This window comes from Nycticebus coucang, chromosome 10, assembly GCF_027406575.1.
Source record: "Nycticebus coucang isolate mNycCou1 chromosome 10, mNycCou1.pri, whole genome shotgun sequence".
Lineage (NCBI taxonomy): Eukaryota > Metazoa > Chordata > Mammalia > Primates > Lorisidae > Nycticebus > Nycticebus coucang.
The window spans coordinates 40,222,411-40,238,502 of NC_069789.1; the positions used below are offsets into that span (position 1 = coordinate 40,222,411).

At 38.4% G+C, this 16,092-nt stretch overlaps 1 protein-coding gene across 2 annotated transcripts in view; it reads right to left on the minus strand.

The window, feature by feature from the left end:
* Positions 1 to 13,471: 13,471 nt before the first annotated feature.
* The window catches only part of MARK1 (microtubule affinity regulating kinase 1), a 161,620-nt gene continuing 158,999 nt past the window's right edge, over positions 13,472 to 16,092 (minus strand). For both annotated transcript variants that reach the window (XM_053607043.1, XM_053607042.1), the window contains exon 18: positions 13,472 to 15,570. In XM_053607043.1, coding sequence (XP_053463018.1) covers positions 15,216 to 15,570 — 355 coding nt within the window. In that variant the 3' untranslated portion in view covers positions 13,472 to 15,215. The remainder of the gene's footprint in view (positions 15,571 to 16,092) is intronic.

Genomic DNA, 16,092 nt, shown 5'->3' on the forward strand with positions numbered 1-16,092 from the left:
AATTGACCTTTCCTGAAATCATGGGGTATTACTGAGTTATGTCTTATTTAAATCTATTCCCATGCCAGAATCTTATCAATATATAAGAAATTTAGAAAGATTAGGTGCCAAAATACCGAGCACAATACTTGCATATTTTTAGTATCGTACAGAAGTAAAATCCCAGGAACTATGAACACTCTAGACTTTATGTGGTTTATCCAGTCATTTCAGACATCAAAAGAAGGCCCTTGGGTTATTTGCCTGCTCACTTTATGTTTACATCTCCCACATTTATACCAGTATACATCAGGTTTGCTCAACCATTGATTTTTTTTTTCCTTTTGGATTTTTACCAAGTCTTAGACTTGGATTATTTAATGTCTTTCTATAAATCTCATTTTGTGCTGTTATTAAAAAACCTCCAGTTTGAAAATCTGCATTGTACAGAAGCACATGTCTTTACTGTCTTCAGACAAAAAAAGCCTTACAGTTAATTTAATGTTTGCCCTCGGAGGTGCAACTTAACAGGGAGGGCCTGAAAAAAGAATGGGAGGGGGCTATTAAATATTTTTAGCTAAATGTTGCCTTTGGCTTGTGCAGGACATGTAGAAATACACTCTTTAATTTAGTAAATATTTTTTAAAAGGTAGAGATGCTTTGTTAATTGTAGCTAAAACAATTCTTAATCATAAAATTTCTGAAATTCTTGTAATTTTTCCCCCATACTTATCAGAAGTTGTTTACCAACTTTTTTTTTGTTCAAAGTGTGATTTTTTTTCCTTTTCTTCCCAACCTCTTGCGAAAAAAAAAAATGGCTTTCTGCTAATAAATTGAGCAGACATCTAATAAATATTTTATATATGCCTTTTGAGCTGTGTAATATTTGGATACTTGATAATTTGTTTTATTATGTAATTGATAAAATGGTGATGTGTATTAATGTTAGTTCAACCATATAGTTATACTGTCTGGGAGTGTGTGGTTATAGTTCTGTGGGAGAAATAATTTGTCAGTGTTCACCAGCTTGTAAAAACTTAGTGCGAGAGCTTAAACATCTAAATAAATAATGAAATGCAAAAAAAAATAAAAATCTAACATTTAAAATAATTCCTTAACAACATAAGGGTATCATATATTTTTTGGTTGTATTTATCCAAAAGCCATTGAAGATTTGGAAAAATACTGAGTTATCTTAATAACCCTGATAATAGAAAAATAAATGCGTAGAGAATTTAGTAAGAATTATGACCTTATGAAGTAAGAGAATATTTCTGACAAAACCTGAAAACCTTACATTGGTATGTATTCTGCTAGGATTGTAGGTGTGAACTACCATGGCTGGCTTTTTTTTTTTTTTTTTATCGCAATCATCAAATGGGTGTGAGTAGGATGAGGGATGTTAAGGGTCTTTGCATGTATTTATTGGCTTTCTTTTTTTTTTTGTGAGACAGATTCTCACTTTGTCAACTAGGTAGAATACAGTGGCGTCATCATAGCTCAGTGCTACCTGAAACTCCTGTACTCAAGTAATCCTTTTGCTTCAGCCTCCACCGTAGCTAGGACTACAGGTGCATGCCACCATACCTGGGTAACTTTTTTTTTATTTTTGTTGGAGACAGGCCTCACTTTTACTTAGGCTTGTCTTGAACTCCTGACCTCAAGTGATCCTCCTACTATGGCCTTCCAGAGGCCTTGGATTATTAGTGTGCCTCACTGTGCCTGGCCTGTATATCTTTTTTAGAGAAACATCTATTTCAATTCTTTGTGCATTAAAAAAAAAAAAAAAAAAAAACAGCTTTTAAAAGTATTTTCTTGGGCAGTGCCCATAGCTCAGTGGGTAGGGCACTGTCCACATACACCGAGGCTGGCTGGTTCAAACTAGCCCGGGCCAGCTAAAATGACAATGGCAACTACAACCAAAAAATAGCCAGGCCTTGTGGCGAGTGCCTGTAGTCCCAGCTACTTGGGAGGCTGAGGCAAGAGAATCACTTAAGCCCAAGAGTTGGAGGTTGCTGTGAGCTGTGACGCCATGGCACTCTACCCAGGGCAACAGCTTGAGACTCTGTCTCAAAAAAAAAAAAAAGTATTTTCTTCCATGACCCATAGAAGTATTTTCTTCCATGACCCAATTAATTATTTTAATTATTATTATTATTTTTTTTTTGAGACAGAGTCTAACTCTGTCACCCAGGCTAGAATGCTGTAGTGTCAGCCTATCTCACAGCAACCTCAAACTCCTGGGTTCAAATGATCCTCCGCCTCTGCCTCCCAAGTAGCTTGGGCTACAGGTGGCTGCCCTGACACCCAGCTAATTTTACTGTTTTTAGAAGAGATGGGGTCTCACTCTTGCTCTAGCTGGTCTCCAACTCCTGAGTTCAAGCAATTCTCCCATTTCAGCCTCCCAGACTAGATTTACAGGTATGAGCCACCACACCCATCCTTCTTTGTCCATTTTTTAATTGGGCTATTTTTCTGTTGTTGTCATTCTGTTTTTAAGGAATGTGTCTAATAACAGATTTGATTTGGGCAGGGACTGATGAGGAAGCCCCTGGAAGGAAAGATGATAAGTAGAAAACACCACAAAGTACATTAAGTCTCTGAATAGTGAGCCCAATGCAGGATACAAGTAGGGTTTTGGCTATTACCTTTCAGCACTACTTGCTTTCATCTGATCCAGGATGAGGCCTATTCAATTATTTCTTTCTCCTACACTCTCCAGCTCCTCCAAAGCAGCAAGCTGAGAGGCAGACGCTGGCTTTATGGAGACACACAGGGGATAGGGAAATGAACAGCCTCTTTTCAAAGAGGGTGGCAGGGAAAAGGCAAGGTAAATGGGGAGGTAGAAGGAAAGATCTGCACAGAGTTGAGGTGGCCAGTGCTACCTTGGAGAGAGTTTCCAGACAGCCGGAGAGAGGAGTGGCACAAAGCAGAGTGCTGGAAGCATGGGTGTGAAGGGAACAGGGCGCCTTTGGGGCAAGAGATATGCAAGGAGAGAGGTGGCCTGAGGAGGGGCGAAGGTCCAAGCCTGAGAGCTGAAACATTGCCTAACAATTGCAATCAATGTAACCTGGCTTATTGTACCCTCAATGAATCCCCAACAATAAAAAAAAAGAAAAATAAAATAAAAAAATAAATAAATAAAAGAAAAAATGCAAATGTCAGCAAAGGGGCTTTCAATTTATGTTCAGAGCATGAAGAACAGAAAGATTTCTACTAGCGAAAGCACGTATAGTGAGAATGAGATGGAGTCTGTCAGGCTGAGGCAGACGTGACACAGCTGGTCTGGTTGGTGTAGGTCCTGCCTGACCTTCACACACCCCCCTCCATTCTTACTGTTTTGTACATTTAGCTCCCAACTCTAAAGATGCCTATCTTGAGCAGTTTAGATGGATTGATTTAGGGGATTAACTTTTTTTTTTTTTTTGGAGACAGTCTCACTATGTTGCCCTCAGTAACACAGCTCACAGCAAACTCAAACTTTTGGGCTTAAGTGATTCTCTTGCCTCAGCCTCCTGAATAGCTGGGACTACAGACACCTGCCACAAAGCTTGGTTATTTTTTGGTTGCAGCTGTTGTTTTTAGCACACCTGGGCTAGGCTCCAACTCACCAGCCTTGGCACCCTACTCACTGAGCTACGGCTATCGAGCCTAGGGGATTAACTTTTGAATTGATATGTTGTTTGGGGTCATGGGTTATACTGATTGTTGTTTACTATGGATCATGGGTTCTGCTGATTATTGTTTAAGATAAGGGTTAATTCTGTCTTCACTTTGAACTTAAATGTATAAAAAACTGTAATGTTGGAAATGGTAGATCAGAACAGTCTTGGAGAGGCTGCTCTCACTGTTCTCCAGAATCCCGGCCTTCTGACAAAGTTTGGTGGACCTACCCCCGTCTCTGCATATTGGATGACAGTGACAGGCAGCTGGACCCTCTCCATCTGGTAACGCTAGAGAACAGGCTGATACGTTGAAATATGACAGTGGCCACAGCTTGAAAGGGGTGCCTTTGCAAGTTAATAATGTGACACTTTGGTTTTTTTTTGTTTTTTTTGAGACAGAATCTCACTCTGTTGCCCTGGGTAGAGTGCCGTGAGTCATAGCTCACAGCAACCTCAATCTCTTGGCCTCAAGAAATCCTCTTGCCTCAGCCTCCTGTATAGCTGGGACTATAGTTTTTTTTATGTTTTCAGTAGAGATGGGGTCTTGCTCTTGCTTAGGCTTGAGCTCAAGTGATCCAACCATCTCTGCCTCCCAGAGTAATAGGAAGACAGGCAGAAGTCACCATGCCGGCCAATAATCTAAGACTTAAAAAAAAAAGAAGCTGGGCAAGGGCAGGAGAGGCTGACAGATATGTACAATGTACTTTGATACAAGACTTTGAATGAATGGCAACTCCTTGGCCATATATTACACAAACATGTCCCTGAGGATTTCTCGCCTCTTTTCCCCAACTCCCAGCCCCTTATCAAAGTGTTCTTTCTAACCACACACTAATATTTTTCTTAAGTAAAATTCTTTCTGATGACATGCGATTTTTTTCTATTTAATATCTCTTTACATCTCAGTGATGTCTTGGTGCCTCCTACACACTGGAATCGGCTTGCTCATCTCTAAACCTGTGATTTTTGCAACAAAGACAAGAAAATTCTCAAGTAAATATTAATTTCAGTTTTTTCTCTCAAGGAAAATGATTGCTAGGCTTCAGGGATAGAATACAATATAACCATAGATGAGAGGAAATAAACTATCAGCTTTCAAAATTATTCATATGCTTTGAAGGAATTTACCTACAGGATAATAATGGAAATATGTACAGGTTTAATTATGAAGACATTCATGGCGATGTTATGACATCAAAAACTAGAAAAAGTCAAAATGTCCCCCAAACAAGGCATTAAGTAAATAAATTATATCTTATGAAATAGAATATCACAAATCTATTAAAACATTTTAAAACAGTGGCATGGTACAGCCCTAGACTTTAAGGCTAACCCAGAAGCTGGGGCAGCGTCTCATGCCTTTAATCCTAGCTCACTAGGAGACTGAGGCAGGTGGATTGCTTGAGGCCAGGAATTTGAGACCAGCCTGAGCAAGAATGAGACCTTACCTCTAGGAATAGCTGGGCATTGTGTCAGGCACTGGTAGTCCCAGCTACTTGGGCGGCTGAGGCAAGAGGATCGCTTGAGCCCAAGAGTTTGAGGTGACTGTGAGCTGTGATGTCATAGCGCTCTACCGAGGGTGACTGAGACTAAAAAGAACAAAAGGCGGGTGTTTGAGAGAAGCCAGCAGAAGTTCTTCCTTTCCACTCCAACACACACACACAACACACTCACAAATATAAGTGTATATTTTTCCACAGTATGCATAATTTTCATATATTTTTCTATGAAATAACACATGGGGGAGGGAGTTTCTATTCTTTTAAGAAACAGCTGGAGGAGTGTTGAAGAATATTGACATAAAGATACAAAAAGAGGTCCGTGGAGCTTACATGAAAAAAGTGTTTTGTAAAACAATGTTCAGTGTGGTTCTCATTTTGAAAAATTACTGTTGCATAAGTGAGTTAAAGACAGGCCCCTGTGTATCAGCCACTAACTCAAGCCTGTCAGCACCAACCTCAAATTCTTTTTTTTTTTTTGTGGAGACAAAGTCTCACTGTACTGTCCTTGGGTAGAGTGTCATGACTTCACACAGCTCACAGCAACCTCTAACTCTTGGGCTTACGCGATTCTCTTGCCTCAGCCTCCCAAGCAGCTGGGACTACAGGCGCCCGCCACAACGCCCGGCTATTTTTTGGTTGCAGTTTGGCCGGGGCTGGGTTTGAACCGGCCACCCTCGGCATATGGGGCCGGCGCCCTACCCACTGAACCACAGGCGCCGCCCCAACCTCAAATTCTTATACATCTCATCACTTTAAAAATAGCCCAAATATCTTTTGCCTGTCTGAAGCCTGACTGATTTGCATAATTTGCAAAACTGCACCCAACATCCTCCAGCCATAGATAAGACACACTCCTTGGCTATAAAAGACCCCGAGTGTCTGCTGCCCTTGGGAGTCTCTGACCCAGAGACTGTCTCAGGGAAGGTCTCCTGCCATGAGGACTTCTCCCAGGGAACCTGTCCAAGCACTGTCCAAGTAAAGCTTGCTATGTGCTACTGCCATCTTGTGGTCTTGTTTTTTCATCCATCAATACCTAACATTCAAACTTTTACTACAATTATATACAGAATTTCCCACAGAAATGGCAAAATATCAAAAGTGGTTTCTGGATGGAGAGGAGTTTTTGTTTCATTTTTTTTCTTCTTTGGATTACCTATATTTTCTAAATTTCCATTCAACATGTGTCAATTTTATGAGAAGAAGAAAATATTTTATTGTGTTTTAAAACAGGAGAGAATAAAAAATTATTTCTATTGCTATTCTGAATTATTTTATGATTCCTGGCTAGAAGAAGTAACATGTAAGGGTACAGAAACAGGCTTGGCATGGTGGCTCATGCCTACAATCCTTGCACTCTGGGAGGCAGAGGCAGGAGGACTGGTTGAACTCAGAAGTTCAAGACCAGCCTGAGGAAGAGGGAGACCCACTCTCTCTCTCTACTAAAAACAGGAAAAAATTAGCCAGGTGGGGTGGTATATGTCTGTAGTCACAGCTACATGAGAGGCTGAGGCAGGAGGATCACTTGTGCCCAGGAATTTGAGGTTGGCAGCAGTGAGCTATGATGATATACCACTGCACTGTACATGGAGACACTGTCTCAAAAAAGAAAAAAAAAAGTACATGAACAGCTCAAAGGAGGAAACTGCTTGTAAGCGCCCTTTGAAAAACTGAGTCAAACAGAAGAAGCACCAAAATTCTACCAAAACAGGTAAACGTTGATTTTAGAAAATCTTTTGAGTGGCTTAGGAAGGAACTAAGCACTTAGAAGGGAGAAATGAAAGATAATTATTAGCAATTAGCATAGGTTCATTAAGAAAAATATTATACCAGACAACCTTTCTCCTCTTCCTCTTCTTCCTGTTATTTTTTATTGACTATCATGGAAAATGTATCTGGATTTCTAAATAAATGGCAAACCCAAAATGCGGAAGAGCAAGCTGAATGATAATTGATTTAGTAAGACTTAGCATCAGTTGAATGAAATAAATGCAGACTGATATACTATCCACATACTTGCCCTTTGGGCCCTCCAGGTGCAGGATGGAGCTGAAAGAGATGGGAGTAGAGAGGTTTGCTTTGGGACAAGGCTTTTCTTTGTGCTCTTGTGTCTGACCTTCATAATATTTAGGGCAGGCTGGCCTTGTCTTTGTTACTGTTGAAGCAGCAGCAGCATGGCCAGTTTGGGGAGGCAACTTATTTTAGATTCAGCATCATAAGAACTCTTTCAATCTATAATATTTTGATTCTTGGATTAAGTTTATTATCAGTTAATCTAGATATGGATAATAATCTATATAAACTATATTGGAGTTAGAAAATGTGTCTGCAATGGGTATAGTGGCATCAACTTCAGATTGACTTATGTAGAATAATTTAATTACTTATCAGATAAAGAAAAAAATCAACTTAATATAACTCAGATTACTGATATCATCTTAATAATTTTGAGCATTTACATGGAATTCCAATGGGTTTTGCTTATAATTAAAAAGATATGAGTTGGACATTATAAACATGTTTAAGAAAATTTGATTTCTCAAAAACATTATGGAAGTGGGGCTTTCTCCAGTTTTACTTGCTTTACTACTTCTATATAGCCATATAACTTAAAATATGACTTATGTAGAGCTGCACTAACTAAGCTAGTGTCTTCAAAAGTCAGCTTCTTTTAACTTATTTTAGTTTTCAAAATAAATATCACTAATGTTTTCTTAGAAAATTAAAGATCGAGATTGAAATACCATTTTTCTCTCCCCTTATCTATATTTCAAATTCAATACCATTTTCTCTCCCCTTGTCTATATTATTAGAACCAAACCACTGAGTATAAGCTGAGTTAGAGCAATTACTAGGAAATTTTATAAAACACATCTATTTGTAATTATCATACAGCCAAGCTTTTATCTTGGTAGAAATTTTCAAAAAAATTAATTATTTTTAAAAAAAGATAATGTTTTTTACATGTAATATTCTATATATACATTTTTTTGACTTATTAGTAGCTGTAATTTTTAAAAGCGTATCTTTTCTCTAGATAATTCACCATCATAACCTCCTCCTTTATACACCTCTTGCTTTGTATTGTGGTGCTTTGTGACAAAAATTGCAATGATGTTACAGACCAATAAGATGAATTTTTTTTTGTAGAGACAGAGTTTCACTTTATTGCCCTCGGTAGAGTGCCATGGCGTCACACAGCTCAAAGCAACCTCCAACTCCTGGGCTTAGGAGATTCTCCTGCTTCAGCCTCCCGAGTAGCTGGGACTACAGGCACCCGCCACAACGCCCGGCTATTTTTTTGTTGCAGTTTGGCCGGGGCTGGGTTTGAACTCGCCACCCTCGGTATATGGGGCCGGCGCCCTGCTCACTGAGCCACAGGCGCTGCCCCAATAAAATGAATTTTAAAAAATTAATTTTTAACCATTCTGGCTTAAAAATAATCTAAATGTTATGTAGCTAAGTTTCTGTATAAATGTATATAATTTAATTTTGGCAATAAATAATTCGGTTAGAATATTACTTTAGAGAAATAAAAGTATTATATCATGTATTCCTAAAACAAATGAAAAGAATTCATTTTTAAGGTTTCCAAACTCCATAAGTATAGGACATATGATTTGCACATTTGTAAACATCTGTAAATTTACTTAGTGCCCCCCAAGTACCAATCATTGAATCATGACAATTTAATCTTTATTTCAGTTACTGGTCACGTCCTATATCTACAACTATTAGGTCCTTACTGACAACATCCAGATCTGCCTTGAGATCTGGCTTCTGGTTTATAACCTCATGTCTATGGGACATCTCACCAGAGTCCTTAACTTCAGCATGCTGTCTAATTTATTGCACTGAGCTTCAATCTGTTTATTTGTTAAATAAAGTGGTTAAGCTTAATGATCTTTATCCTGTTTTCAGAATCTTAAACCTGAAAACAAACTTATTATTTTACTTCTAATCCAGATAACTCATTATTCTTTCCTTTTACATTTTTTATTTCTGAGACAGAGTTTCACTTTGTCTCCCTTGGTAGAGTGCCATGGTGTCATAGCTCACAGCATCAAACTACAGGCACCTGCCACAATGCCCAGCTATTTTTTTTGGGGGGGAGGTTGCAGTTGTCACTGTTGTTCAGCAGGCCTGGGCTGGGTTTGAACCTGCCAGCTCCAGTGTATGTGGCTGGTGCCCTAGCTGCTGAGCTACACGCACCAAGCCTATACAGCTTTGTTTTCTTTTTCATTTTTTTTTTCTTTCTTTCTTTTTTGAGACAGTCTCACTTTGTTGCCCTGGTTTGAGTGCCATGATGTCACAGCTCACAGCAACCTCCAATTCTTGGGCTCAAGTGAGTCTTTTGCCTCAGCCTCCCAAGTAGCTGGGACTACAGGCGCCCGCCACAATGCCCGGCTATTTTTTGGTTGCAGTTGTCATTGTTGGTTAGCTGGCCTGGGCCGGGCTCGAACCTGCAGATCTCAGTGTATGTGACCGGTGCCCTACTCACTGAATTATGGGCACTGAGCAGGTTTTGTTTTCTTGTTTCTCCCTAACCAACGGTAGGCATCAAGACCTGGCCCTTGCATCTTCTCTGAACCCAGTCGTCAAGACCTCTGCATCTCCACCTATTAGGCTTAATTTTGACATTTTGGTCTGAAAGGTGCTGGATAAACTTCTTGGTCTTCTTTTTGAGGATCCGGGGCTTCACATGGGGTCTGAGGGTGCCCATGATACTGAATAAGAGATGACTGCCATCTCCGCAGGCAGAGAAAAGAGAGCTAATTTCTTTTTTAATTAAAATAAAATTTTTGACTGGCAAATAAAAATTGTACTATATTTATTGTGTACAAGATGATGTATTGATACACATATACTTTGTGGAATGGCTAAATCAAGCTATTTAACATATGAATTTCCTCACACGTCTTATTTTGTGATAATACTTAAAATCTACTCTCTTAGCAAATTTTTTTTTTTTTTTTTGTCAGTTTTTGGCCAGGCCTAGTTTAAACCCATCGCCTCTGGCATATGGGGCTGGCACCCTACTCCTTGAGTCACAGGGACCACCCTCTCTTAGCAATTTTAAGTGTAAAATATAGCTATTAACTACAGTCACCATGATGAACTATAGCTCTCTTGAACTTATCCTTCCTCACTGTAACTTTTTGTCCTTGACCAACCTCTCCCTACTCCTCTCTACCACCGCCTCTGGTAACCACTAGTTTACTTCTGTTTCTACGAGTTTGACTTGTTTTAGAGCCCACATATAAGTGAGATCATATGGTATTTGTCTTTCTGTGCCCAGCTTATTTCATGTTAACATAATGTCTTCCAGTTTCATCTTTGTTATCACACATGACAGCATGTAATTTGTAAGGGATTACATCCTTTGTAAGAGATGAATAGTGCTCCACTGTATATATATACTTCATCTTAATCCATTCGTCTACTGATGGACACATAGGTTGATTCCATATGTTGGCTATTGTGAATTATGCTACAATGAACATGGGAGTACAGATGCTTGTGTGTGTGTGTATGTGAGAGAAAGAGAGAGAGAGAGAGAGAGAGAGAGAGAGAGAGAGAGAGAGAGAGAGAGAGAGAGAGAGAGAGATGGAGAGAGAGCGATGGACCAGTAATGCAGAGGCATCATTATAGCTCATAGCAACTTGAAACTCTTGGGTTTAAGGATCCTTCTGCCTCAGCCTCCTGAGTAGCTGGGACTACAGGTGCGTGCCACCCCACCTGGCTACTTTTTCAATTTTTTTGTAGAGACCAGGTCTCACTCTTGCTCAGGCTGGTCTTGAACTCCTGGAATCAAGCAATCCCACTTCAGGCTCCCAAAGTACTATGATTGTAGGTATGAGCCATTGCACCTGGCCTAGGTATCTCTTTGACATAGTGACTGCATATCCTTTGGATATATACCCAGCAGTGAGATTGCTGTATTGTATGGGTAGGTTGTTATGTTTAAATTTTTAGAACCTCCCTACTCTTTTCCATAATGGCTGTATTAATTACATCCTTGCCAACATTTATCTTTCATCTTTTTGATAGTAGTCATTCTAACAGGTATGAAGTAGTATCTCACTGTGGTTTTAATTTACATTTCCTTTATGATTAGTGAGTGTTGAAGGGTTTCCTTTAACATTTCTTGTAGTGCAAGCATGCTGTTGATAATTATTTTAGCTTTTGCATGCCTAAACATTCTTATTTCATCTTTGTTCTGGATGGGTATTTTATCTGGGTGTAGAATCCTACTTTGACAGTTTAATTTTTTTTCTAATACTTTTCTGGTTTGCATCATTTCTGACATGGAGTCAGCTGTTACTTTTATCTTTGTTCCTCTTTATGTAATATGTATTTTTACCTGTGGTTGATTTTATAGGTTTTTATTTTCTTCACCAGTTTTAAAGAAACCTGTGATCTGACAACTTGAGATAGTTTTTTTCACTGGGGTTTGTCAAACATTTGAGGTCTGTGGGTTTATAATCTTCAGGAAATTTAGAAATATTCTGGCCATTTCATCTTCAAATGTTTTTCTCTCCTCCTCCCTTTTCCTCCTCAGGGACTCTACCTATATTTTAGGGTGCCTTATATCGTCCTCCAGCTCACTGATGCACTGTTCATCTTTTTCCAGCTGTTTTTTATTTTGAATAATTTCTTTTGCTATGTTTTCAAGTGCACTACCTTTTCTTCTGCAAGGTCTAATGTACTAATTCCTCCGTATGTTGTGAACCCTGACACCCAGTGAATCCTGCCAATCCCTGGAACACGTGGTTCATTTTTGACTTGTGTCTTACAGCTACCACTAACCTCAAGCATTTTCTCATATGTTCCTTACATCTGGAGGGTCTTTTCTAAACTGTCTCTTAAATTTTAGAGGCCTTCCTTTCTAGTGTCCATACAGACTCTACTTTTCTCTAACTTCTATGGCATCTATAGTCTATGCTTGTTTGAACACTTTACTATTTGTGTTTTTTGATTATGCATGTATTTACATTTGCCCTTTCTTTTTTTTTTTTTTTTGTAGAGACAGAGTCTTACTTTATGGCCCTCGGTAGAGTGCCGTGGCCTCACACAGCTCATAGCAACCTCCAACTCCTGGGCTTAAGCGATTCTCTTGCCTCAGCCTCCCGAGTAGATGGGACTACAGGCGCCCACCATAACGCCCGGCTATTTTTTGGTTGCAGTTTGGCCGGGGCCGGGTTTGAACCCGCCACCCTCTGTATATGGGGCCGGCACCTTACCGACTGAGCCACAGGCACCGCCCTACATTTGCCCTTTCAAGTGAACAAAAACCTTGGAAAGGTGGGAACCCTACACAAATAATCCCTTTATGTATCTTGAGAGACAAGAGGTATTTCAATAGATTTTTTTTTTTTGTAGAGACAGAGTCTCACTTTACTGCCCTCGGCTCACAGCAACCTCCAGTTCTTGGGCTTACGCAATTCTCTTGCCTCAGCCTCCGGAGTAGCTGGGACAGGCGCCCAACACAACGCCTGGCTATTTTTTTTTTTGCAGTTTGGCCGGGGCCGGGTTTGAACCCGCTACCCTCAGTATATGGGGCCAGTGCCCTACTCACTGAGCCACAGGCACCACCCTTCAATAGATATTTTTAAAAAGAAGGCAGAGCTCATCCTGATTGACTTACACAGACTGATGGAATCACTTTCTTTATGCTCACATTATGAAATGGTACCACCCGTGAGAATCACCTTGAAATGGAGGCCTTTTGGATTTTCAACCAAATTCTACCTTACAGAATATTATTGGGTCATGGTTCTGGGGTATATTTCATCTTATTTTTATTTATCCCATCAAATACTGTGCCCCAATTTCTACAAAGAAATTTAACACAAGGGATGTCATGTCAAATAATATTTCAACAGAAGCCAAGGAAATCCTGGTATCACATAGCCAGTGAACATAAACTGATATTTATTTATGCAAACATATTAAAAAATTCCTCTAAATCTTCAAAAATATTTAGGTTGTCATGAACACATAAAATGAAAACTCTAAAGTGACTATCAAGATTTCAGTTTAGTTCATAAAAAATAGTGAAGTAAAATTCCTTTCCACAAACATAGAAGAGTTGGCCAAAGTGAGAGGATGTAAAAAACATCAGTTTCTACTTTGGAAAAGGCATGAGGACTATTTTTCTTTAAAGTCTTTCAACAGTAGAAATTCCTATAAAAGGGTTAAATTTTCTTGTCATAATGGCATCTTGAAAATCTACATAGCTTCACCCTTGCCTACTAAATTTAAAACACATAATATAAACTCATACAGAATACTTTTATATCAGAAAACAGGTAATTCACATTTTGATAAAGAGCAGAAGACAAGTGCTTTATTATGAGAACGGTTCAAGTAAAATTTCAGTGTGCACCAGTGAAAGTGAATAAAGATTTGCATCAATTTTTTTTTGAATGAACACTGGGTCAAAAAGGGGCTACACAGTTTTTTTGTTTTCCAAACACCACCCTTTGCTAAGGCAAAAATACACTTCATTTTAGAACAGAACTGTTACAGAAGAAAGCTACATCACAGTACAGTACAGAATGTAAAATTCACCCTAGTCTGGAAGCCATCGTGGAATGGCATATCACCTACACTTAGAGCTTTCTAATGTAGGTTAGAATTACAGTATTTATCACAGCTTTATTTTTCTTTAAACTGATAAAATTTGAATACACTTTCTATTTCTCAGGAGTATGCAGATGGGGGCCCATATTTTGATATAACAGTAATTACAACATTAAATAACATGGCACAGTCACCCTCCAAGGCTAATTCAGTATAAAATAACAAGTATTAAAATGTACCTTTACTAGTGATTTTACATAGCATATATCACTAATTATGAAAAACAAGTAGGCAAATGCCCAATTACAAAGCCACACATTATAGGCATAATGATGTGGAATAAATACAAGAAATCTGGCAAAATATTTAAAATAAATGTTACATGGGAACAAACTGAACAACCACGTAAGTGCAAATCAATAATATACATTTATAAATAGTATGTTTTGTCCACAAGTCTCTTAAGTAGTTACAGATATTACAATGGCAGAGGTGGATGGAGAGGATGGGAGAATGAGGCAAATGTTCCCAATGCCAGTTAATTCCTGAGGTGGCATTATTTCTTAACTGATGCATTGATCAACACTGTAAAGATGAATTTGTGCTATGAAACAGTCCCAATAGTATAATATTCCCGCAATTATATTGTGGTATTCTGAAGGCAGCAAACTTAAGTGACAGTTTACATTATAATAGCCAGATAAAGTATTATTTCTTTTTAATTTTGCTGCTACAATTAGCAGTGGGTCAGAAAACACGTCAAAGTTCGAAAGAAACTTGATGTAGATTTAACTTTCCCCCCAGTTAGCTCAGGCAAAGCTATTATTTATTTTCACACTTATTTTAAGTAACTCTAAGTGCCAACACTGTAAACCTTTTGTCTCTTCTCAACTAAGCCTTGTTTGATAACGAGGATCAGAGCAGAGATAAGCAGGAGTAATTCTGTGTATGAGAAAGCTGGTCTACTTATCAGCTACTGGTTTAGATTTAAATACAATCTTAAAATTATTTTAAAAAGTCCATGCTATAATTGTAAAGACTATTTCTGTGCACTTTTAATTCTGGACACAATTTTCAAAATTGCATGATGGAGGTAAGAATTTATAAAACCCACCAGAATGTAAATAACAGGGGAGAACATTTTCAACTCAAAGCATCAAACATACATTTATGTGCAGAAATCTAGACAACTATACAAGTTTTTAAGCAATCATGTTTTATTATACAACTCTATGAACAGAAATGAACAGAAATACACAATATACTTACCTGTACATGTGAACCTACTTTTTAAGCTACAGATATTTATTATAGTTCATACTGACTTCAATTTTACAGTTCATAACTATGTATAACCTTATTGCATTAAGGGCAAATTCTACATGGGGAGATTCACAGGTGGACCACCTTAGGCATTACCAGTACATTCAAAAACTGTACCTCTTATGTGGATGTATCTTCCCTGATCTTGCAAATTTGCATTTCTTTACAGCTTAAGCTCATTCGCTATTTTGGATGCAATGTTCTTAAAGGCAATAGATGTCCCAGATATTCGTTTGAATCGGACCCCATTAAGTGACAGCCGTGGCAACTTGCAGACTTCCATCTCCCACTGCACAAGGCTATCCTGCCTAGCATCTCCATGGACACAGAAAAGTAAAAACCTCTCTTTTTGTTCATAATCACAGTTATTTGCATCTAACACTTTTCGGATTTCTCTCATCATGTCATTAGGGTCCATTGAACTGGTGGTCTTCATGCTCCACGTGAACCGCAAAGAACGCGGTTTGGAATCTTTACCCTCTTCCTTGTCTCTTTCTTTTGGTTCCCCTGATGTAATTCTGGAAAAAAGAGGCAAAAGAAAAGAATGAAAACAGAAGTTCCATTCAGCAAAAAAAAAGAAAACACATATAAAATTTAAGTGGTCATAATTCAGTGCCTTAAAAAAGACACAAGGTTTAAGTTCTCTTGCTCTTACAAACACAGACCCCCAAGATGCCATCTGTTTTGACTTTTAACATCTTCAACCTAAAATAGCATATTCTCTTATATATATTTGTTTGTGGGGAAACAAAACTGCAGCTGAAAATGAAGAACTTAATGCTTTTTATCAGTTCCTTCCATATTTCTCTATTAAATTTTACAAAAGCAGATTTTTCATTATATACATACTCTGTGTGTGTATCTATGTATATATGTATACATACACACAACAGGGACTACCGACATTGTTTGTAAATATACATTTTTGAAATATAAAGAAAAAATTCCTTCCTCCTGCCCTTTTTGAGGAGGAAAGTAACAACTACAGAGGGAAAGAAAATAATTTATACCCGATAATGTTGAGAATGAATGTTTTATTG